At 36.4% G+C, this 23,366-nt stretch overlaps 1 protein-coding gene and 1 pseudogene across 6 annotated transcripts in view; both read left to right on the plus strand.

Annotated features, from left to right (window-relative positions):
- The window catches only part of Gpatch8 (G-patch domain containing 8), a 95,685-nt gene that overhangs the window by 34,399 nt on the left and 37,920 nt on the right, over positions 1–23,366 (plus strand). For 4 of the 6 annotated variants that reach the window (XM_046442787.2, XM_046442786.2, XM_058578767.1 and 1 more), the window contains exons 3-4: positions 948–964; positions 3,142–3,214. Coding sequence is in view for 1 of the 6 variants with exons in the window: in XM_046442785.2 (XP_046298741.1) it covers positions 3,142–3,214 (73 nt within the window). In the remaining 5 variants the exon portion in view is untranslated. The remainder of the gene's footprint in view (positions 1–947; positions 965–3,141; positions 3,215–23,366) is intronic. The other 2 variants (XM_046442785.2, XM_046442788.2) reach the window with 1 other exon arrangement.
- LOC131424130 (small ribosomal subunit protein eS10-like) lies at positions 15,894–22,599 on the plus strand (annotated as a pseudogene).

The raw sequence follows: 23,366 nt of genomic DNA on the forward strand, positions 1-23,366 counted from the left end.
TCGCATTTGGTTTTTGTTTTTGTTTTTTTGGTACCAGGGAGTGAACCTAGAGGTGCTTAACCACTGAGCCACATCCCCAGTCCTTTTTATTTTCTATTTTGAGACAGCTTCTCTCTAAGAGTTTCTTGGGGCCTTGCCAAGTTGCTGAGGCTGGCTTTGAACTTGCGATCCTCCTGCCTCAGCCTCCACAGCTGCTGGAATTACAGGCATGGGCTACCACACTTGACTCCCATTAGATTTTAACAAGTGTTTATAAAACTTTTTTTTGTTTGTTTTTTTAAAGAAAGGAACTATACTGAATAGTAGCTTTTTCTGGAGAGTCCCAGAACTGCTTTTTCCCCCTCCAAAAGCAGGTAGTTTAAAATGATAAGAAAGGTCCAGGTTTGCTGTATTAATTTACTCTAGGAGATTGGTGAGGAGGTTCTGGGAGATGTGTCTCTTTCTGTTGCCTTTATTTTAATCAGAAGGATTAAGAACTTAAGATGGCAGGTTAAATATTTTAATATAGCCCTGAACATTTCATTTCCTATTCATACTTGGGAAAATAGATTTAATTTTTTTTTTAAGTTTTAACCTAAGTTTTAGAAGATAAATGTCATTATCATTTTGTATCAGTAGGTTTTTTTTTTTTTTTTTTTTAGAAAATGACAGCCATCCTCTTGAGTGGTTTTGTAAAAGTGGTGCTAATGTGTATAACTTTAATTTTTTCTTTTTTCTCCCTCTCCCTTTAACATTTGCTTTTCCTTTCACTGTTGTCAGTCACAACATGCTGCTCTTGAATCTCTCAGCTGGTCTTGACTCGTGAATTTACTTATGCTTTCACTCTTCTTTAATAAATACATTACTTGCAAGCAGTGAATTGAAAACAAGACAAAAAAAAAAAAAAACGACCATTAGTGATCGGACAGTTTCTTACTTTGTGTTACATTTAACTGTTCTTTTGACAGCCCAGTTTTAAAGCCAGGTTCGTATGGAAATGCTTTCACTCCACTTGCACTGCTTTTGGAAATAGCATACTGCTTCATCTGTCTGTTTATTTTAGTGCATTCATAATATAATACAGTCAGCATAATGTCTCATCTCCACTTAGCCAAATTTTTTTTTCTTTAAAAAAAAACACAAAACAACAACAAAACAACAAATGGGAGGGCAACAATTTTTGTCAGCATTAATGCCCAAGCCTTAGTGCCAAATATAGTTAATAGCGCTTATCTAGTAATAGATTAAATAATAATTTAACCAATTACAGAACTGTAGTCATTCTACTATCCTTATATTCTTTCTAGAGTTTTCAGTTATAAAAATTATGATATGAAATAAAGATTTTTATATGCAGGTAAGTTTGTTTCCATGTTAAAACCATAAGGGCCTCTTTACCTTTCCATTTTCTGCTAGAATTACTTATTATTGAGATTTTTATTATTTTTTAATTTTAATTTTTTTGTGGTCTGGGGATTGACCTTGTGCATGCTAGGCAAACATTTTACCACTGAGCTACATTCTCAGTGCTTAATTTTTTTTTTTTTTTTAAATAATAAAGTTAGTAAATACTTAGACACACTTAGTACTGGGATAGAAGATGCATTTCCAGGTCATACAGGGTAGAACAGAAGCTGTAACAGGTTGATTGTTTAATGTGAAAGTCATCTCTTGGGATTACACATACCATATAGTGTTTTCTAATTCTTAGTAAAAATAATTTCTAGTGCCCTTTTGTGAACCACACTTGTTTTATATGTATGTATAATGTTTTTCTTCCCCCTGTGACTCCAAAAAGCATTTTATCATTTGCATTTGGAACTGGGAAAGCAGCAGTTTAATATGAAATGTTTAGTTTTAGTGAAAGATTTGTGATTTTTTTTAGATTTGTAAATAGATTTTATTAACATATGGTTATTTCCAAATGGCAATACTAGATTAATATCATAAATTAAATGCATGTTGAACATTTTGTGTATACATATAGGTGTACATACACACATACATACATAGATACATATATACATACATGCAGTATAGTGATTGAGCCCAAGGACTTATGCATGCTAGGCCAAGTATTATACCACCAGCTATATCACTAGCCCTGGGTTTATAATTTTTAAGTGTTTTGTTGTTGTTGTTTTTGAATGAGCAGCATCATTTTTTTTTTTTTGGTACAGTTAGTGGTTGTTTAGTTTTATCTGAGTACTTTATAATAACTGTAAAAAGCAGAGAATTGGACAGAAGGCTGTAGAAGTTTCTGATACCTTGATCCTTTAGGCAAAAGCTGACACTTAATTGTTGTTTCTGGGATCTTTTTATACAGTTTACGTTGAAATACCTTTTCTGATTTCTCCTAGGAAGATGAGACATTATGTATGTTGGTTTTTTCCCCCCTACATGCACTAATGGTTCTTTACTGTTAACTTATTGCTAGGCCTGTTTCATTCTAACATCTTAGCATTTTTGTTAGACTACATGTTGAAATGCATCACTCAGTCTGTGCTTGAGCTCATTTTATTTTTGTTTAATCAATTTAATTTCTTGTTTTACTAACCTCACTGTTTTTTCAGTTTAATATTGGCTGCATGCTAGTTAAATATTTATATTTTATATTATATATATTTAAAACACCAATCAAGTCTAGCCTGGATTTGCTGATTGTTTTTTTCATTTCTACTGGTGGGGTAGTCTTACACTTACAGCTTACTTTGTTTCTTGAAAGCCTGACACATAAACAAAATAACTAAACACAATGTAGATTTTTTTTTTTAAAGAAAAATCTTAAAGTTGTGCTGTCTAGGTGGTGGATATGATTGTATAAGTACCTTGATTTTATGCTTTTTAATGTTAGTTTTAAAACTTCATAAATGTATTCTTCCCCCTTTTCCCTTCCCCTTTTTAAGTGTTATGTACAAAAGTTGCCCAGCACACTATCCAAAAGGACCCTTACCCAATATGTTCTTCCCATTTAAAATACTAGCCAGCATTTCTTTTACATTAATGTCCCTTTTATTGGGCACATTTACCCTGTTATCAGCACCTTTTTTGCATGCATATATGTAGAATTACCTCTTGCTCATCACCTGTTTAAATGTCACTAGGAAGGGAAGAATATATTATTGGAATATTTTTGGTTTGTCTCTCTGTTCTGTCTGTCAGGATAATATTGGACACCGCTTACTCCAGAAACATGGGTGGAAGCTGGGCCAGGGATTGGGAAAATCTCTTCAGGGTAAGTTTTTTAAATTTACCAAAACAATGTTTCTGATGCAAATCTTGTATCTGAATATATTTGTTGTCTTCTTAAAAAAGTGTTTGGGGTTTTCTTCCCACTTTTCCCCCACTAGAATAGTCCATTTTTCCTATGATTGTATTATAAGTTTCTGTATATCCTCCACATGTGCTAGTAATTTGCAGAAGCAAGCTGCTGTGTCATTAAAACTTTCAGGTCAAACATATTGTGTGCGGCTCAACTTGTTCAAAAACAACAACAAAAATTTTTAAATGGAGGTGGTAGGTTGGTGAAATAAAAATAATAAATAGTATCAGAGTTACACCTGGCTTCAGTATTATAAATAGAATTCAACACAGGGTTTTAACTTTTGTCCTTCCCAAGTCTGTCTGAAGCTTGTAGTTACTATGGCTCTTTAGCTCTGTGATTAGAATCCATGTAGTGGTGTAGATAAAAAATTAACCTACATGAACTAGAATGAAAATTGTAGGGCTTTCTAAGCAGAGAGGTCACTTCTCAGGTTCAGATCAGGCCTGAAAAATGTTTGGATTAAGGTTTCTATTGCATTTAGTTTTCTTTTAAACTATACTAGTTATTTGAAGACAAAATACTAATATTTCTGCTTTTGAGTTGTTAATTGGAAAAAACATCCACCTGCATTTACTTTTTAGTTCTCTCAGATTCATTAGCTATTGTTTGATACACATGTAATATGGATGCTACCTCAGAAATGAGGGGAATCGTTATACTTCTGCATCTGATTATGGAGAGGCTCATTATAGAAAGGATGTTTGGAGTTAGGTATGCTAATGTTGATTTAACTCCTTTGAATTTTGAAAACAGATTTTCACCATTTGAATACAGGAGTGTTATCAGTTAAGCATGTTAAGAGAAATAAGAGGACAGAGAATGAAACAAGATGTTTCAAACATTAAAACCTTTGCTTTTAAGATTCTACTTCTGTAAATTCTATTCAGTGGTGATCCTTAGGCTCAACAAATATATTTTTATTGAATATTTATTACTAAGTATTAATCTTTTCTTGTGGTGAGAGAGGTTTGATTACCATAACTTGTTTTCCAAGTGGCAGAAAACTCTGCAGACAATACAAAGAATACTCTGACTGTGAATTTGTATGGCATAGACCACAGATTTTATCAGAGTCCAGAAGAGAGATGGAGTAATCAGGAGTGAAATAGAGATGGATTTTTGATAGACTTTGTCCCAGTTATATAGTAGTTGTGTTAGGTTCATTTGAGTGGAGGTGATTGCTTAGAAGAGGGTCAGAAGACTAGATGTGATCTTTTCTTCCAGTTTGAAACATCTCTTCCTAATTGAGGATGCTCAGGAGCTTGTTGATTGCTGCTATCTTTGTTTAGGCACACAAGATGGGGACATCTCATAGAAGTGAGCAGATCTGTTTGAATCCCAGAATTTTTAACGTTGAGAATCAAACACTTTTACCCAAATTGAACAACAAAGTTTTTATAGGTGTCCTATAAATAAGACTCTGGTACATAATAGATTAGAGTACCACTAGAGCCTGGTGGTGGAGTATGTGTGAGTGTGTGTGTTTATTAATTTGTATGTGTATCTTTAAGAAAGGATAGATAGCTGGGTGTAATAGGCAATGCCTCTAATCTTTAATCCCAGCAACTGAGAACACTGAGGCAGAAGGATCACAAGTTCCAGGCCAGTCTCCGCAACTTTCTGAGACCCTGTCTCAAAAAAAAAAAAAGAAAGGAAGGAAGGAAGGAAGGAAGAAAAAGATTGGAGATGTAGCTCCGTGGTAAAGTGCTCCTGGGTTCAAAATAAACAGACCAAAAAAAAAAAAAAAAAAAAAAAGATGGGTAAATTGATAGATGATCCAAAATAATAATAATTATTTAAGAACTCCTTTGAATTTTGGTTCTCTATTAACTATGAGCACCTTGAAAAGAGAAATTAGGCTTTATTTGTATTTTCTGTCTCCTTAGTAATGGGCATATGGTAAGCACTTAATAGCTCATACATCTATTCATTTAAAATCTAAAGGAACACTTTATATTTTGAAGCCTTTTGGAAAAAACGTCCTCCTTTTTAATTATGGTAAAAAACACATGAAGTCTGCCACCTTACTCATTTTTCTTTTCTTTTTTTTGACTCTGGGAACTGAACCCCAGGACCTTGTTCTACCATTGAGCTGCACCACCATCCCTATAGCTTAACCATTTTCAAGTATATAGGTTAGTAGTGTTAAGTATATTCATATTGTTTTGTGAAGCTTGTTTAAATGGTTAGTACATGTCTTTATCCTTGGAAAGAATGTTTCTAATATTAAGGGCAGTGTTTGTTTTGTAAATAAATTTTTACTTCCTAGTGTCAGATTTAACACTATCAGGTCTTATACTGTTTCTCTTACATAGCTGTTTCTGTAATTCATACATGATTTAACCTAGAACATAACCACATTATGGCATTTAGGTATTTTATGACATCTTCCCCCCCCCCAAAAAAAAACTTTGCTATAAATACCCACTGAAGAAAGCCCTATTACTATAGAGAAAATGATAATGCTTCTTTGGTAATTTCTAGACTGATCACTGTATGTAATTTTTAGGTTCAAGCTTTGTAAGTTTGTGTGTGTGTTTGTGCACACGTGAGCACACTCACATGCTGGGGTTGAATCCAGGGCCTCATACATGCCAAGAAAGCGCTGTATCACTGAGCTACATCCCCAGCCCACTTTGTAAGTTCTTTATTTTCACTAGATTATTGTCAACTTTGAATTCTCCTTTTTATTTGAAACTCTTAACATGTTTAACATGCAACCATCCACTGAAATTTAAACCTGGTCTCATTAGGCTTCTTTGTCAAGTTTAAAAATTATTTTGACTTTTACAAGACTTTTACAGTGTTAGTCCTTGGCGCTCTAGTGTAGCTATCTTGTCACTGGATAGAGTGGGGAATAATAAAACGTGTTAACTCTGGAATGAAGTTTCTTGTTCCAGGATATAAATTGCACTGGGTTTATTTTTGTATTTGAATTTTCATATTTAACTACCTTTTGTTCTCCCTTTGTATTTATTAAAATAATTGAAAAGTTTTTTTGGAAAAAGAACTTTTATTGTGTATCATAGATGATAGTATTAAAAGATAAAAGTTATGTATAAAAATATGTTGACAAGGTATCATCTGAAGGAAATAACACAAAGAAAACTGTTAATGAGAAATATTATGGACAGTTGCTTATTGTAGAGGCAGAAGGATGTTTTTAACTGGAAATGAAGCAATAGTGAATGATAGTTGTATTTTGTACCAGTTGAACTGGATTCGGTTCTGGAAATTGTTTTAAACCTTTGAAATGCAGCTTTGAAATGTAATGGAATGTAGCTCAAAAATCTTTATTTTGTTGTGAAATAAGTTTAGTCTGTAGGTGTAATTCAGAAATGTTGCCCAAACTTCCTTTGTTGTGTTATTGCTAAGATCTATTTGATGATTTGACTGATTCTTTGGTCATAAACAACAGTTCAGCTCTTGGGAAAAAATGATTGAGGTCTGATACTATTTTCATTATTTAGCCTATAAAGGGGTTCAGTCAATACATTTAGATAACCAATAAATATACTGAGCTAATAAAATGTCTTAGTTGTGCTGGCTGTGAGTAATATAAGGCATGGATAAAGTAGATAAGATGGGGTTCCCGCCCCTCATTTTCTAGGACCCCAAGACTTTCCCTTTTAAAAAAATATTTTTTTTTAGTTGGACACAATATCATCTTATTTTATTTATTTATTTTTATGTGGTGCTGAGGATCGAACCCAGGACCTCACACGTGCTAGGTGAGCGCTCTACCACTGAGCCACAACCCCAGCCCCAAGACTTGCCTTTTTAACGTGTAGGTCTTGGAAGGATTCTTCAAGCAAAGAACCATGTTTTATAATTCTGTGGACTCATGTCATGTGTAGAATTAAGCATGCGATCAGTCTGAATTTTTGATGGACATATTGCTTCAAGCTCCTTGAGTAAGGATTCTCATTTATTTTGTGTAAAAACAATTGATAACAAGGAATAAAGGCAGTATGATAACGACATTTGGAAACATAAGATCTGGGTTTGAGTTTTGTGCTGTGTTGCCATTTCCTTTAAGTAAAGGGAAAAGCTATCATCAGTGGATTATTTCCCTCAGTGATAAATGGAAATTAACTCTGCCCATCTTTTCTTAGTCATGGTTATGAGGATGTAGTAAATTTATGTAAGTGAAATCACTTTATGAAAACTGTAATATGCTATGTAAATGCTTACTGTTACCATCTCTATTGTATAGAGCATATTTAGATTTGGATATTTTTCCTCCTAGTGTTTGAACCCAGGGCCTTATTCATGCTAGGCATGTATTCTACCACTGAGCTACATCCTCAGCCCTTTTTATTTCATTTTGAGACAATGTTTTACTAAGTTGCCTAAATTGGCCTTGAACTTTCATTCTTCCTGCCCCAACCTCCTGGGTAGCTGGGATTATATGTGTGCACCACTATGTCCTACCATATTTAAGTATTTTAAGTGAATTAGAGAAAATCCATTTTTAAGTCTTAATCAGAACTAAATGTATAAAAATCATAAATAGGGATACTTGTGTCTTCTTTTCTCTCTTTCCCAGACTTAACAACAGTAATAATTAATATACATTGTATGTGTTAGATATTTGACTATAGGATCTGTGCTTTTAATGTTGTATAGGTTTTAGGGCTCCTAAATCCCTTATCAGCTCCTGTCATACTGAGTCCGAGGAGCTCACTAGTCATCTCTGCTTTTGAATCTCTGACTTACATCTAAAAAGAACCTCAATCACTTAACAGTGCTGCTGGGACAACTGGATAACAATCTAGAGAAAAAGTCATATTCTCATTGTCATACTTTACCCCAAATTAGATTTCAGGTGAATAAAAATTTGTGCACTACTTGGGCTTGAACCCAGGATCTAAAATCATATTCTCATTGTCATACTTTACCCCAAATTAGATTTCAGGTGAATAAATATTTGTGTACTACTTGGGCTTGAACCCAGGATCTTGTACATGCTAGGCAAGTGGTATACCATTTGAGCTATGCCCCCAGCCTCAGACGCAGAAAAGATTTAAAAAAATAAAATCATAAAATTATTAGGATGGCTCAATGGGAGAAATATTATTTTTAAAATAATATTTGAGTAAGGAATACTTTTCTAAATTTAACCTAAAACATAGAAAAAGATAACAGAGCTGAGTGCAGTGCTGTAATCCCAGCACTGCACTCAGCTCTTTTATATTTATCTGTTATCTTACAGAGCTGTAATCCCAGATACTTGGAAGACTAAAGCAGGAGGATCATAATGTCAAGGCTAGCCTTATTATCAATTTAGCAAGACCCTATCTCAAAATAGAAAATAAAAATGGCTGAGAATGTATGGGGCTCAGTAGTTAAGCTCTGCAGGGTTCAATACCCAGTACCCACCCCCACCAAATGGATGAGATATTTGGCTATACTTCATCATAAATAAAGCCTAAAAACAAATAAATTTGGGGAAATATCTGTAATATTTCAGTATAGACATAGGACAGATTTCTTTTATGTATTTATTAGTATGAAAGATTAATTATCTAAATAGAAAAGGGGAAATAAAAACACTGTATATAGAAAAGCCATGAAGATGACTTTAAAACATAAAAATACCCTCAACCTCCTCCCACCCCCGCCCCGCCCTGCCCCATCTCTCAGGTACTGGGAATTGAACTTGGGAGCACTCAGCCACTGAGCCACAATCTCAGCCCTACTTTGTATGTTATTTAAAGACAGGGTCTCACTGAGTTGCTTAGCACCTCACTTTTGCTGAAGCTGGCTTTGAATTCATGATCCTCCTGCTTCAGCCTCCCAAGTCACTCGGATTACAGGTGTGCACCATGCACCTGGCCCTCAAACCGTTTTCTTAATAAGAGCTGTGCATATTAAACTATGAGATACCATTTTTTTACTTGGACTAAAAAAGGCAAAAAAAAAAATAACCTAATTAGATATGGAAAAACAGCTAATTGCATTATAACCATGAGAATATAAATTGGCAAAACCATTACTGAGAACAGTTTGGATGGCTTAAAGGTTAACAAGCAGGGGGGAGAAAAAAAGTTTTAGGTTGGGCATGGTGGCACATGCCTGTAAACCCAGTGACTCTGGAGGTTGAGGCAAGAGAACAGTGAGTTCAAAACCAGCCTCAGCAAAAGCCAGGTGCTAAGCAACTTAGAGAGACACTGTCTCTAATAAAAAATACAAAATATCTGGGGATGTGGCTCAGTGGTTGAGTGCATCTGAATTTAATCCCTGGTACTGCCCCCTTACCGCCCCCTGCAAAAGAAAAAAAATTAGAATGCAGGTATCCTTGAATCCAGTAATTCTATTTATAACCATCTATCTGAATGTATTCTGTACTGTACAAAATAACATATGATTGAGGTTATTCATATCACTGATTATAATAACAAAAGATTAGAAACAGTCTACCATATTTTATTGATACTAAGATTTTCCCCATATTTTAATAAAACTAAAATCAGATGCATTTTGTTAATGATGTTATAGTTACAATCAGCACCTTTTTAATTTCTTTTTTAGGGGCACATAAAATGTTTTATGATTAATGGCATTTTAGATTTGAAGAAATAGAATAATAAAATGGTATTAAGGGAAACCATATGGGTTTAAAAAGATTGGAGTAATTTAGTACATACTAAATATGTATAGAATAATTTCCAAGGATAGCATTGAGAGGAAAAGCAAGGTACAGAACAGTGCATAATATAGTAAACTACCATATGTGTTAAATGATCATAGATATTTAAATGCACTCTCTATATGAAAGTTTTACTTGAGAACCTGTTGCCCATTATGTTCTGAATTTATGTAATTATGTTTTTTTTGTACATTACTGGGGATCAAACCCAGGGCCTCATGCATGCTTGCTAGGCAAGTGCTCTACCACTGAGCCATATTTTCAGCCCATTCCATTATTTTAAATGAACTACACACCAATCCCCAAATTTAACTATTTTCTGAAACACAGGAAACTGTCTCTTCATGAAGTTTTAAAGCTCATTATGATTTAAAGCTAAGTACAGTGGTGCATGCCTATAGATCAGCCACTCAGGGGGCTGAGACAAGAAAATCTCTTGAGCCCAGGAGTTTGAGGCCAGATTGGGCACTATAGCATGACCCTGTCTCAAAAATAAAATTTAAAAGTGTATTAAAAATTAATTGGGATATAAAATGCTTTTTTTTTTTAAGAGAGAGTGAATGAGAGAGAGAGAGAGAGAGAATTTTTTTAATATTTATTTTTTAGTTTTCGGCCTACACAACATCTTTGTATGTGGTGCTGAGGATCGAACCCGGGCTTCACGCATGCCAGGCGATCTCGTTACCGCTTGAGCCACATCCCCAGCCCTATAAAATGCTTTTTAAAACAATTTTTTTTTTATTGGGATCATAAGTATTCGGAAACTGGAGATTGGGTCCAGGGCTTTACTCATGTTAGGCAAGCACTTTAACACTGAACCATATCCCTAGTCCAGAATATAAGATACTTAAACTTATTTCTGTCTGATTACCAAATAGTTTATATGGTTTTTAATACACAGTTAATTTCTGAGCAGTAGCATGTACATCTCTTTTGTTTGTACTGAAGTAGCTTTTCCAAAGTTCTTATTTATTTGGAATGTGTTGCCAGACTTTTCATGCATCTTTTTCTGAATTGTATTATTTTAATTCATTTTAAACATAAAAATTTTACTATCTAAAATCATTGGTTGAGCCAGGTGTGGTAGCATACATATTCTTATAATCCCAGCAATTTGGGAGACTGAGCTGGGCACCATGGCACACACCTATAATCCCAGTGGTCCAGGAGGCAGAGGCAGGAGGATCAGGAGTTCAAAGGCAGTCTCAGCAATTTAGCAAGACACTAAGCAACTCAGTGAGACCCTGACTGTAAATAAAATACAAAAAATAAAAAATGGTGGGATGGGGATATGGCTCAGTAGTTGAGTGTCGTTGGGTTCGATCCCCAGTACCCTCCAAAATAAATAAATTTTTAAAAATGGGAGACTGAGTCAGGGGATCACAAATTCAAGGCCAGCCTGAGTAATTTAGGGAGAATCTGTCTCAAAAACAAACAAAAAAGAAGTAACTTGCTTAGACTCACAAATCCAGTAGATGATCTACAAACCAGGCATGTGATGTTGTACTCCAAAACTTATGCTTCAGGTAGCTGCACTCTTGGCTGCAGTCATTGGCTGGCTGAAAAATATGTTGAGAGAACATTCTTTTTTTTTTAAAAAAAAATATATTTTTAGTTGTAGGTTAGATACAATATCTTTATTTTATTTATTTATTTTTATGTGGTGCTGAGGATCAAACCCAGTGCCTCACACATTCAGGGCAGGCGCCACTGAGCTACAACCCCAGCCCTGAGAGAGAACATCTTAATAGTTTGGGCATTAAAACTGAGGCATTCTTTTTTTTTTTTTTTTAGAGAGAGAGAGAATTTTTAATATTTATTTTTCAGTTTTCGGCGGACACAACATATTTATTTGTATGTGGTGCTGAGGATTGAACCCGGGCTGCACACATGCCAGGCGAGCGCACTACTGCTTGAGCCACATCCCCAGCCCCAAACTGAGGCATTCTAACATGAAAAATTAAAAGGGTTAATTCTGTGGGAATTATATTTGTATTTACTTGATCATGCCAGGAAAAAGTTTTGTAAGGGCAGACTCAGTGAAGGGGAACTGAATTGCTTTTTACTGTAAGTTTTTAAATATCATGTACTTGTATTTACTGTTCAAAACAATATATAAAATTGTCTTAGGGAAGACCTAGAGTTGAAAATATCAGAGCAGAGTAGAGTTGGGGGTGTTTCTTTGGTTTTATGTATGTATACTCCCTTCCTTCTCTAGTTCTTAGGGAATAAATGGTGAAAGTAGTAGGTAAGGCCAGCATTAGTGTTCATACTACATTTTATTACCAAAGGAAAACAAAACTTCAGTACAATAGAATAGAAATATGTAGTGTTATAGTTTAGACTTTGTCATGATGTCGGAATGTTGATTTCTAAAACTTCACTAACTTGGGGATAGGGGTATGTAGTTGGTGGTAGAGTACTTAACTAGCAAGTGTGAGACCTTGGGTTTGATCTCTAGCACCACATACACACACGTACAACAACAACCACAACAACCAAAAAGCAAACAAAACTTCACTGACTTCTTTTCAAAATTTTTATTTATTATTATTTTGTTTGTTTTTTGTTTTGTAGTGCTGGGATCAAAACCAGGGCCTTCACACATAGGGCAAGTGTTCAACCAGGCTGAGCTACAAACCCAGCCCTTTTTATTTTATTTTGAGACAGGGTCTTACTAAGTTGCTCAGGCTGGCCCCAAATTTGAGATCCTCCTGCCTCAGTCTCCCATGTAGCTGGAATTATTAGCATATGCCACAGCACCCAGCTTGCTTGCTTATTTATTTATTTATTTGGTACCAGGGATTGAACTCAGGGCACTCACCCACTGAGCCATATCCCCAGCCCCATTTTGTAGTTTTATTTAGAAACAGGGTGTTTCTTAGCGCCTCACTGGCTGGCTTTGAACTCGCTGCCTCCCAAGCTGCTAGGATTATAGGCATGTGCCACTGCGCCCAGCTATTTATTTTTTGAGCAGTGCTGGATATTAAACCCAGGACCTCACACATGTTAGGCAAGTGTTCTACCACTGAACTGTATCCCCAGCTTCACAAACTTAGGAAAAAAAATTTTGTTTGTGAAAAAATAGTTTTCTTTTAATATTACAGTGACATAGATACATTTTTCTGGATAGAGCCTTTGCATAAAGAAAAGTTGGCCTTTTACTGTATTTTCCTTTTGAAATTTGTGTTTGCTTTTGGGGAAAAAAAAGTGCACATTATGGACCAAATATTGATCTAGAATCTAGATGATTCTTATTTTCCCATTTAATGAAATAGGTATTAATATGCTTATTTTGTAAAGTGAAACAGTTTTGGAAATATCATGTAGCTACTGAGTCTCTGCCATTCAGTTTTAAGTCTGACTTTGAAATCAATGTTATTTTTATGCCTTTTCCTTTCTCAGAAAGGTCTAATACTGAGAATGAGTGGATTGGGGGAGAACAACAAATGTAGGTCCCAGAACTGCAATATGGATTGTCAGAAAGGCATACTTATGCAGAACTCATCTAGTCCAGGGAGTGTGTAGCTAAGTTATAATAGCCTCTATTCCTTTCTGAAGGCAAGCATAATTTTAGAAGTTCACAATCAGATTTAGTGAAGTACGGGTTGTGAGAAAGCCTTTGATATTCTAAGTAGAATTTAATTAATATAGATAAAAGAGATGAAGTCCAGGTAGTTAATAAAATTAGAATTGGCAGTCTACAGTAAGTTTGAGTTTAGGGCTTAAACAGAAAGGGATTGGGATCAGGTGAGGTGGCACACGCCTCCTAGCGACTTGGGAGGCTGAGGCAGGAGGATTGTGAGTTCAAAGCCAGCCTCAGCAACTTAGCAAGACCCTCTCTCAAAATATAAAAGGGACTGGGATGTGGTTCAGTGGTTAAGTTAAAAAATATTAAATTCATGGCAAAGTAATCAGAAAACACAAGCATTTCAAATGAAGATTAGAACAAATATATTGTTTTACTAATACCTATTTTTAGAAAAGAGTGAATCATTACAACCAACAATAAAAATAAAAATAAAAAAGAAAAGAGTGAATCAGTTAAAAGAAGTAAATTGGACATTATTAAGATAGAGTAATTACTTTGAAGAGACAGTCACTGGTAAGAAATTAAATAGGTTGCATATTTATTTTAGAAGAAAAAGGAGGAAAGTCTTAATAGTAAATTCCATAAGGGCTCAAAAGAAGGAATGATTAGAAAAGTCTTCAAGGGGCTGGGGATGTGGCTCAAGCGGTAGCGCACTCGCCTGGCATGCGTGCGGCCCGGGTTCGATCCTCAGCACCACATACAAAGAAAGATGTTGTGTCCGCCGAGAACTAAAAAATAAATATTAAAAAAAAAAAATTTAAAAAAAAAGAAAAGTCTTCAAAGCTCTTTATTATACCAACCAGACGTTTGTTGTGGAAGTAAAATACTATCTAGTCAAAGTATGTTTGAGGATGAAGATGGGTGATTTAAAGAGGTCTGGGTATGAGCTGATAAAGATTTAGAATAGGGTGATACCAATAGAAATGCAAAGAAGGTGTAGATATTAAGGAGGATAAAAACAAATCAGCTCTGAAGCACAGTGTGTAGTCAATTCATGCTTGTGTCTGAATAGCAAGCCCCTGTTCACTGAGTTTTTATTGTCAATCCTTTAGCATAGCTAACTTTTGGTAAGCATTTACCAAGTGCTTACCCATGGATTTTCTCACTTAAATTTTCTTTGAAGTAGACATAATTTCCATTTTACAGATGAGGAAGTTGACATTCTGAGCAATAATTTGCTCAACAGCTTGGTAACAGGTAAGTGGTGTTGTCAAGATGTTAAAACCTATGCTTTTAATCAATATGCTATCATAAACCTAAACTGTAGGTAGGTATAGGCTCACTACAGTCTCCTGAACAGATATGAAGTGGTGAGAAATACCAGTATTGTACTACAGAATTAAATATATGGTAGCCATTCTGCCCAAAAATAAATAGATAAATGAAGCTGAGTGCAGTTGTACACACTTATAATACCAGCAACTCATGATTATAGACGCAGGAGGCTGAGGCAGTAACATCTCAAGTTTAAGGCCAGTTGTCTCAAAACAAAATCTTAAAAAGGGGCTAGGGCTGTAGCTTAGTGGTAAAGTGCCCCTGGGTTCAATTTCCAGTATCACAAAAAATAAAAAAATTGGAGATGACTCTAAATGTTACATATTTTATAGGCCACTTAAGGAGGTCCCATGTTTATTTTTCATGATGACTATAAATTCACTCGAAACTTGATGCTAAATGAGTGGTAAGAACCTTGGCCAAATTTTTAGGGATGGTAATTGGTCTCTAGGAAAAAAGCAAATATTGGGCCAGGGATATAGCTCGATGGTTAGACTACTTGGCTCGCATGTATAAGGCCCATGGGTTCAATCCCCAGCTTTTTCCTATTTGGTCTTCTCTAATACTTGAATCTTGTGGGATTTTTAATATTTCATATTATATGAATTTTATTTATTTGTCTCTTATCCTCACTGGACTCTTAAGTTCCTAAAGAATGATAATTACTACGTTTGTGTTTTCTCATTACTTTCATGTTTTTTATTTCTGCATGTTTATTGAATTCATAGAATATACCAGATCTGTACTGAGTGTTCAGATGATTAAGATATAACCTCTATCTGCTTACATTTAAAAGGAAGATAAATGTAACAAATAAATACAATACAGTATAATGAATAACATAATGGTAAAGTTAAAGACATGCAGTAGGTGGCCTATGCCTGTAATCGAAGCATCTCAGGAGGTTGAGACAGAAAGATCAAAAGTTTGAGACCCATCTCAGCAACTCAGCAAGGCCCTGTCTCAAAATAAAAAATTAAAAGGACTGGGGATGTAACTCAATGATCGAATGCCCCTGGATTCAATCCCTAGTACTGAGGGGGCGGGCGGGTGGGAGGGCATATCAAACAATTTAACTTGGAATTTCAATTTATTTCTCTAATGATATAACCCGTGGAAAAATATCAGATTGTGAGGATGACGAAGCAAGCAACGGTTTCATATCTAAATAATTATCTACGGATTTTTCTGTGAACTCATTTGAAATATGCTTGTTAGTAGATGTATGGAACACAAGTATGTGTATGTTGGTGGAATCTCTTCATTCTTCAATAACTTGTTATTTTAAAGTAGATCAAAATGTGAAGATGATAATGCAAAGTAAAAAGTTTCTTATAAGAGACCAACTTCATTAAAAAAAATTGCTGGGCATAGTAGCACACACCTATAATCCTAGTGACTCTGGAGGCTGAGGCAAGAGGATCACAAGTTTGAGGCCAGCCTCAGCAATTTGGCCAGACCCTGTCTTAAAATAAAAAGAGCTGGCCACACATACCCCCTCCTTTCCAGCCTCGCCCTCTGACCCTGAAGCCTCCAGGATGCTGTTGCCCAAGAAGAATCAGATTGCCATCTATGAACTTTTTTTAAGGAGGGAGTGATGATAGCCAAGAAGGATGTCTACATGCCCAAGCACCTGGAACTGGCAGATGAGAATGTGCCCAACCTTCATGTTTTGAAGGCCATGCAGTCTTCAAGTCTTGAGACTTTGTGAAGAAACAGTTTGCCTGGAGACATTTCTACTGGTACCTTGTCAATGAGGGCATCCATATCTCTGCAATTAACTCTTTTTGCTGCCTGAGATTGTACCTGCTACTATACGTCATAGCTGACCAGAGACTGGTAGGCTTTGCCCCAAAGGTCTGGAGGGCAAGCAGCCTGCAAGACTCACGAGAGGGGAGGCCCACAGAGATACCCATAGACAGAGTGCTGTGCCCTCTGGTGCCAATAAAAACGCTGGGGCGGGGTCAGCAACTGAATTCCAGTTTAGAGGCGGATTGGGTTGTGGACATGGTCAGCTACCTCAGTGAAGTTGAAGGGGATTATTTTATGCTGGATAAACTTGTAGAGGGGCGAGGAGAGCTGGGGTTGTATTCAGAGGTAGAGTGCCCCTGGGTTCAACTCCCATTACTGCCAAAAAAAAAAAAAAGCAAGCTTAAAAAGGTGGTAATTTAAAAATTACCACCAAAATCAAAATAATGGGACACATATGCCTAGAAAACAGAACAAAACAATATCTTTCATTTATAAATGTAGTTTCATTAGTTTTAACTCCTATCTTTCTGCTCCTAGTAAACCTTCTAAAACCTATAAAGGAGGTAGCTACCAAATGGGAGTTAACAGGAAAAAATCCAGCGGAAGCTTAGAAGGAGGGAGCAAAGAATGTAGACCTTGAAGTAAGAATTGGGGCCAGGGTTATTATATATGCAGTTGATGCCAACTAAGACTATAGGAAGTAGTGTGAGATATGCTATGATTGGAGAGGAGTCATTGCCATTCAGCTCTTGCTGATGCCACATAGAAATGTCTCAATGTCAGATCTTCTGAATATTTTAAAGGAAATCAGAAATCCTGATGGCTGTGAAACTTCCTAGTTGATAAATGTTGACCCGAAGTTTAAAATAATGTAAGTGTACCTTACCAGTCCTATGTTTTACCCACCTTGGGTTACTACTTTGTAAGCTTCTTTGAAATCTGATCTGGGTTTAAATTCCAGCTCTGCAGTTAGTAAGCAGTGTGATCTTGTTAAGCACACAGGTTGTTTTATTTTTGGTTTGGTTTGGTTTGGTATAGTACTGGAGATTGAATTCGGGGACACTTGACCACTGAGCCACATCCCCAACTCCATTTTGTATTTTATTTAGAGACAGAGTCTCACTGAGTTGCTTAGTGCCTCACTCTTGCTGAGGCTTGCTTTGAACTTTCAATCCTCCTGCCTCAGCCTCCCAAGTGCTGGGATTACAGGTGTGCACCACCGCACCCAGCCTTTTTTTTTTAGTTGTAGATGAACAGAATGCCTTTATTTTATTTTATTTATTTCTATGCAGTGCTAAGGATTGAACCCAGTGCCTCACACGTGCTAGCCAAGCGCTCTACCAGTGAGCCACAACCACAACTCCTTGTTTTTGTTTTTTAACCTGCTCCCCTTTTCTGTGATGTTAGAGATCAAACTCAGGGTCTCAAGCTTGCTAGCCAGGTGTTTTACCAATAAACTACAACCACAGCCCCACCCATAATTTTAAAAAGATTTGGGAGATGCTTCAGGAATTAAATATGATGGCATAAATGTTTTATATACCTGTGTCTTATTTTTCCTCTCCAACATACAGTGTGAGAAATAATGCCACTTCAGAGATTGGGAAATGTGATAGATGCAATGAATGATACATGCCCATAATCCCAGCACTCAGGAAGCTGAGGCATGAGGATCACAAATCCAAAGCCACCCTCAGCAATTTAACAATGCCCTAAGCAATTTAGGTCATTGACTCTGTCACAAGACTCTGTCTCAACATAAAAAATAAAGAGGAGCCCGGATGTGGCTCAGTGGATTCAGTCCCCGGTACCATAAACAAGTAAATAAAAAAATCCTCCTAAAAATTGTAAAGCAAATAGAATAAACCATAGCTAGAAAAACATTGCTGTGGATCATATGAATAAAATGAGCTTTTTAACAAAATTACCTTTATTATAGCAAGTAGGGTAGATGATTCTTTCACTCATCAAAAGTATATTAGTGACTCAGGAGGCCTAGGCAGGAAGATCAAAGTTCAAAGCCAGCCTGAGCAATTTAGTAAGGCCTTCAGCAATTTAATGAGATCCTTGCCTCAAAATAAAAATGAAAATGGCTGAGGATGTAGATGAGTGGTAAACATTTTCTAGTACCCCCCAAAACAAAAACAAAATTGGAAATAAAAGGAATATTTTACTTTTTTTTTTCCTGAAATCTTGAGATGGCGTTCTTAGAAAGCTTAACAGCATTCTATATAGTGATTTGTAGTTTATAAACCATCTTCCATTTGTTGTCTCTTTTGATCTGTGTGCCAGTTCGGAAAGTGGGCATATCTGCATTTTTTGTAGAGAGGGCTGCTCAGACTCAAGCTCTGGTTGTAAAAAGTCACCGACCTATTTAGATATTGTCTCCTATTAGGAAATAGAATTTGGAGCCCAGCCTTATTTAGGTTCTACCTGGGACCTGACTCCTTTCTGGAAGGAGTTAAAAGATGAAATGAATTGTGGTGGGGGGAGGGTACTGTGAAAGGTAAAGAAAGAGCAGTTTAAAGGAAGTCGGAAAGTCTTTTCAGTTACAGAGTGATCCTGGAATAAAAAAATTCTCAGTGTGGTAAGGGACCACTGAGTCAGTCATAAGATAATTCTAAGAAGGCATTGGATTATTGACTTGCCACCATCTATATAACTCCCCTAAATATTTTCTACCCTTCAATTTTGGAATTGAAGTGAACCAACCAAGTATAGTTGTTTGTACATACCTAGAATCCAATCTTAGTAGGCTGAAGCAGGAGGATCATAAGTTCTAGGACAGCCTGGGTAATTAGATGCAACTCTGTATCAAAAAAATTAAAAGGGTAGGTGTGTAGCTTGGTGATAGAGCACTACCTAGCATGTGCAAGGCCTTGGCTTCTGTCACCACTTATCAAAAAAAAAAAAAGAAAGTAAACCCTGTAGACTATTAAATCTAACTCCTTTATTTTTGGATCATGAAACAAACATAGCTAATGTCACATGCCCATTTAATGATAGAATTGTAGTTCACATCCTCTGAGTTCCAGGGCTATCACTCTTCATAAGTACATTCTTTTGGAATTCTTTAGTTAAGAGATATCCACATAGATTGGAAGTCCACCAGTAATTTTTGGTCCACCTACATGTACATTGGAGTGCACTCTAGGTACTTTAAGCAGCAATTAATTTTCACTTGGGGCTGGTTTTTTTTTTTTTTTAAGAGGAAAAATGTCCCCAGAATTAACTAACTAAATAATTGGTGCTGGGGATTGAAACCAGGGACACTTAACTACTGAGCTATATCCTAAGCCCCTCCCCCCCTTTAAAAAATCTTTATTTTATTTATTTATTTATTTTTAATGTGGTACTGAGGATTGAACCCAGTGTCTCATGCATGTGAAGCAAGCATTCAACCACTGAGCCACAACACAGCCCATGTCCTAAGCCCTTTTATTTTATATTTCAAGACAGGATCTTGGTAAGTTGCTGAGGCTGACCTCAAACTTGTGATCCTCCTGCCTCAGCCTCTAAGTCGCTAGGATTACAGGCATGTGTCACTGTGCCCAGCTGTTTCCATAATTTAATAGACCATTTGTCCTAATTTTCTGAAAACACTGTTATGAGGGATGAATTAAGGTGTTCCCATCCCTGAAATGGGTTATAGCAACTAAGTGAACTTCCCTTCTCCTTCTCTCCCTTTCATCTTCCCTCCTGTCCTTCCTTCCTTCACTGAGGATTGAACCCAGGTCCTCATGCATGCCAAACATACACACTACCACTGAGCTATATCCCCAGCCATGTGGACTCTTTCTAATTCAGATTTTTATAATATTTTATTATTAGATATTAAGTATAAGTTCTTTATCCAGTTTTCTTTTTCCTTAATTTTTTTTCTTTTTGAAAAAATGAAATGGGGTAACATTTCTATAGAGCTTTGGTGCTGGGATTGAATCCAAGTCCTTGCACATATGCTAACAAGCTCTCTACCATTGAGAGATCAATTTGATTTTTCCAGTGCAGATGTTTTATAAGGTACAGAAGTTTAACTGTGATCTTAAGGAATCTCCTTTTTTTTTTTTTCCTTAAACATTTGATGGCCAACTGAGCAAGATGGTGCATGCTGGTAATCCTAGAGACTCAGGGGGCTGAGGCAGAAGGATCACAAATTTGAGGCTGTTTTGGGCACCTTAGTGAGATGACCCTGTTTCAAAATGAAAAGTGCTGGGGATGTAACTCAGTGGTAGAGTATCCCTGGGTTCAGTCCCCAGGGTCCCTACCCTCTCAAAGTGATGCCTTCTGCCCCTTGACTGCTAAGGGACAGATAAGATAAATTGAACAAGTTGCTAATGAACAGTGGACGCAAAACTCAAGTATTTAATTTAGAACAGTTTGCATACTTTTTAAGATGGAGACCTGTATAATATAGTCATAGGTTCTACTTAGTAAAATAATTTCTTGATTACAAAAGAATTGAGTCATGAGTGTCTTGTGGTGGTAAGCAAAAAAGCACCACAATGATGGAATATTTACACCCGAGTGTTTTTTTTGTTTTGTTTTGTTTTGTTTTTTGCGGGGTGGGGTGGGGTACTAGGGATTGAACACGGGAGCACTCAACCACGGAGCCACATCCCCAGTCCTATTTTGTATTTTATTTAGAGACAGGGTCTCACTGAGTTGCTTAGCGCCTTGCTTTTGCTAAGGCTGGCTTTGAACTTGAAATCCTCCTGCCTTGGCCTCCCAAGCCGCTGGAGTTACAGGCATATGCCACCATGCAAGATCCCTGAGTAAGTTTAAACCCACCTTGAACATGTTCATTCTGAGTCAACAAATGCTTTTTGAGTAAATGTTACTTTGCCCCACATAGTGTGTCAGGTATTAGTATGCAAACATAAGTAACTCAATAGAAGTGTTACCCCATTTCATTCTTTAAACTTTTTTTTTTTTCAGTATTGGTGGTCAAACTCAAAGATGCTATCCTAATTCCTTTTAGCTACATCCCCAGCGCTTTTTCCTTTTTTTTTTTTTGAGACATTGTCTCACTAAATTGCTTACGCTGACCTCAAATTTGCAATCCTCCTGCCCCAGTCTCCTGAGTAGCTAAGATTTCAGGGGTATGCCACTGTGCCCAGCTCCAAAATTATTTATTTTTGTTTCTGGTTTTGTTTTTGTGGTGCTGGGGATTGAACCGGTGGCCTTGTGCATGTTAGGCAAACACTCTACCAACTGAGCTAAATCGCCTGCCCCCAAATTATTTATTTTTAAAAATTAGTATAGTATAATGGTTAGCATGAGACGGCCTTCAACAAGTCAATATAAATTTAGTTCAAATAATTTTATCTCGGGTGAAAGTACTCTTCATTACTCTTGAATGGAAAGTACCTCATAGTTCTTTATTACTTCTTCCAAGGGCTTGAGGATCTCATTTTCCCTGGTTGAAATATCCTTTCCAGACTTTCTGATTCCATAACCCTTCTGCCTTTGCCTCACCTTTGTTCCTGTTTATTAACGTTATGGTTTTATGATTAAAATTAAACTGTTTATTCTGGAAAGTCAGCTGTGATAATTCTGTAAAGTATCAAATGGAGATTTCTTAAGGTCACAGTTAAACTTCTGTAACTTACAAAACATTTGCATGGGAAAAATCAAATTAATCTCTGGTTGTTTTGTAGGACATGGGAAGATTATAGTTAGCTTTTGTAGTACTGGATAATTAGAACTGTGTTTCAAGTAGAAAGTGTTTGTTTTTAGGGGCTGAGGTTGTGGCTCAGTGGTAGAGCGTTTGCCTTGCTTCTGTGAGGCATTGGGTTTGATCCTCTGCACCACATAAAATAAATAAATAAGTAAAACAAAGTTGTTCAACTAAAAAAGTTAAAAAAAAAAAAAAAAGAAAGTGTTTGTTCTTATATAAACCTTATAATCTTGCTTGATATTTCTGTTTAGTGTTTCCTGAGATGTACTATAAAGAATATGCTACAGTTACAAAGAAAAATACCTAAATGATTCTGAAAGTAGTCACTTTGTTTGTTTGTTTTTTGGTACTAGGGATTGAATCCTCCTGCCTTAGCTTCCTGAGCCTCTGGGATTACAGGCAAGCACCTGGCTCCACTGCATTGACTTTTATGTTTACTTCTGCTTTGTTAGTGTCAATCTTTTTTCTTTTGGCAGGGTGGGGGTTACCGGGGATTGAACTCAGGGGCACTTGACCACTGAGCCACATCCCCAGCTCTTTTTTGTATTTGTTTTAGAGACAGGGTCTCACTGAGTTGCTTTGCAACCTCACTTTTGCTGAGGCTGGCTTTGAACTCATGATCCTTCAGTCTTCTGAGCTGTTGCGATTACAGGTGTATGCCATTGCACCTAGCCTATTAGGGTCAATCTTTAGTCCTTACCCTTATTAAAGCAGACTGATACCAGGGCACTTTACCACTGAACTACATCCCCAGCCCTTTTTAGTTTTTTATTTTTCGACAGGGTCTCAATTGCCCAGACTCCTCTTGAGCTTGCTATCCTCCTGCTTTAGTCTCACTAGTCTTTGGGATTCCAGGTGTGCACTACCATGTTCACTAACTTTTTAGACATTTCAAAGCTCTGTGACCTGCTTGTGCATTAGGTCCACAAATGTTCTATTTTATTCCCTTCACATGTTAAAAGAGGATTATTTTGTCTAATTATAGGTAATTCAGGAGGCATAACATCTTTATCACTGTTTTATGCCCAGTGCCTTGAACAGTGCCTGGAGTGTAGTAAGAGTTAATAAAATATTTGCAGTAAATATTTGCGTTGAATGAATCTTTATAACAGCA

Source organism: Marmota monax, unplaced genomic scaffold (genome assembly GCF_021218885.2).
Source record: "Marmota monax isolate L192 unplaced genomic scaffold, Marmota_monax_Labrador192_F-V1.1 WCK01_AAM20220418_F8-fsc00205, whole genome shotgun sequence".
NCBI lineage: Eukaryota > Metazoa > Chordata > Mammalia > Rodentia > Sciuridae > Marmota > Marmota monax.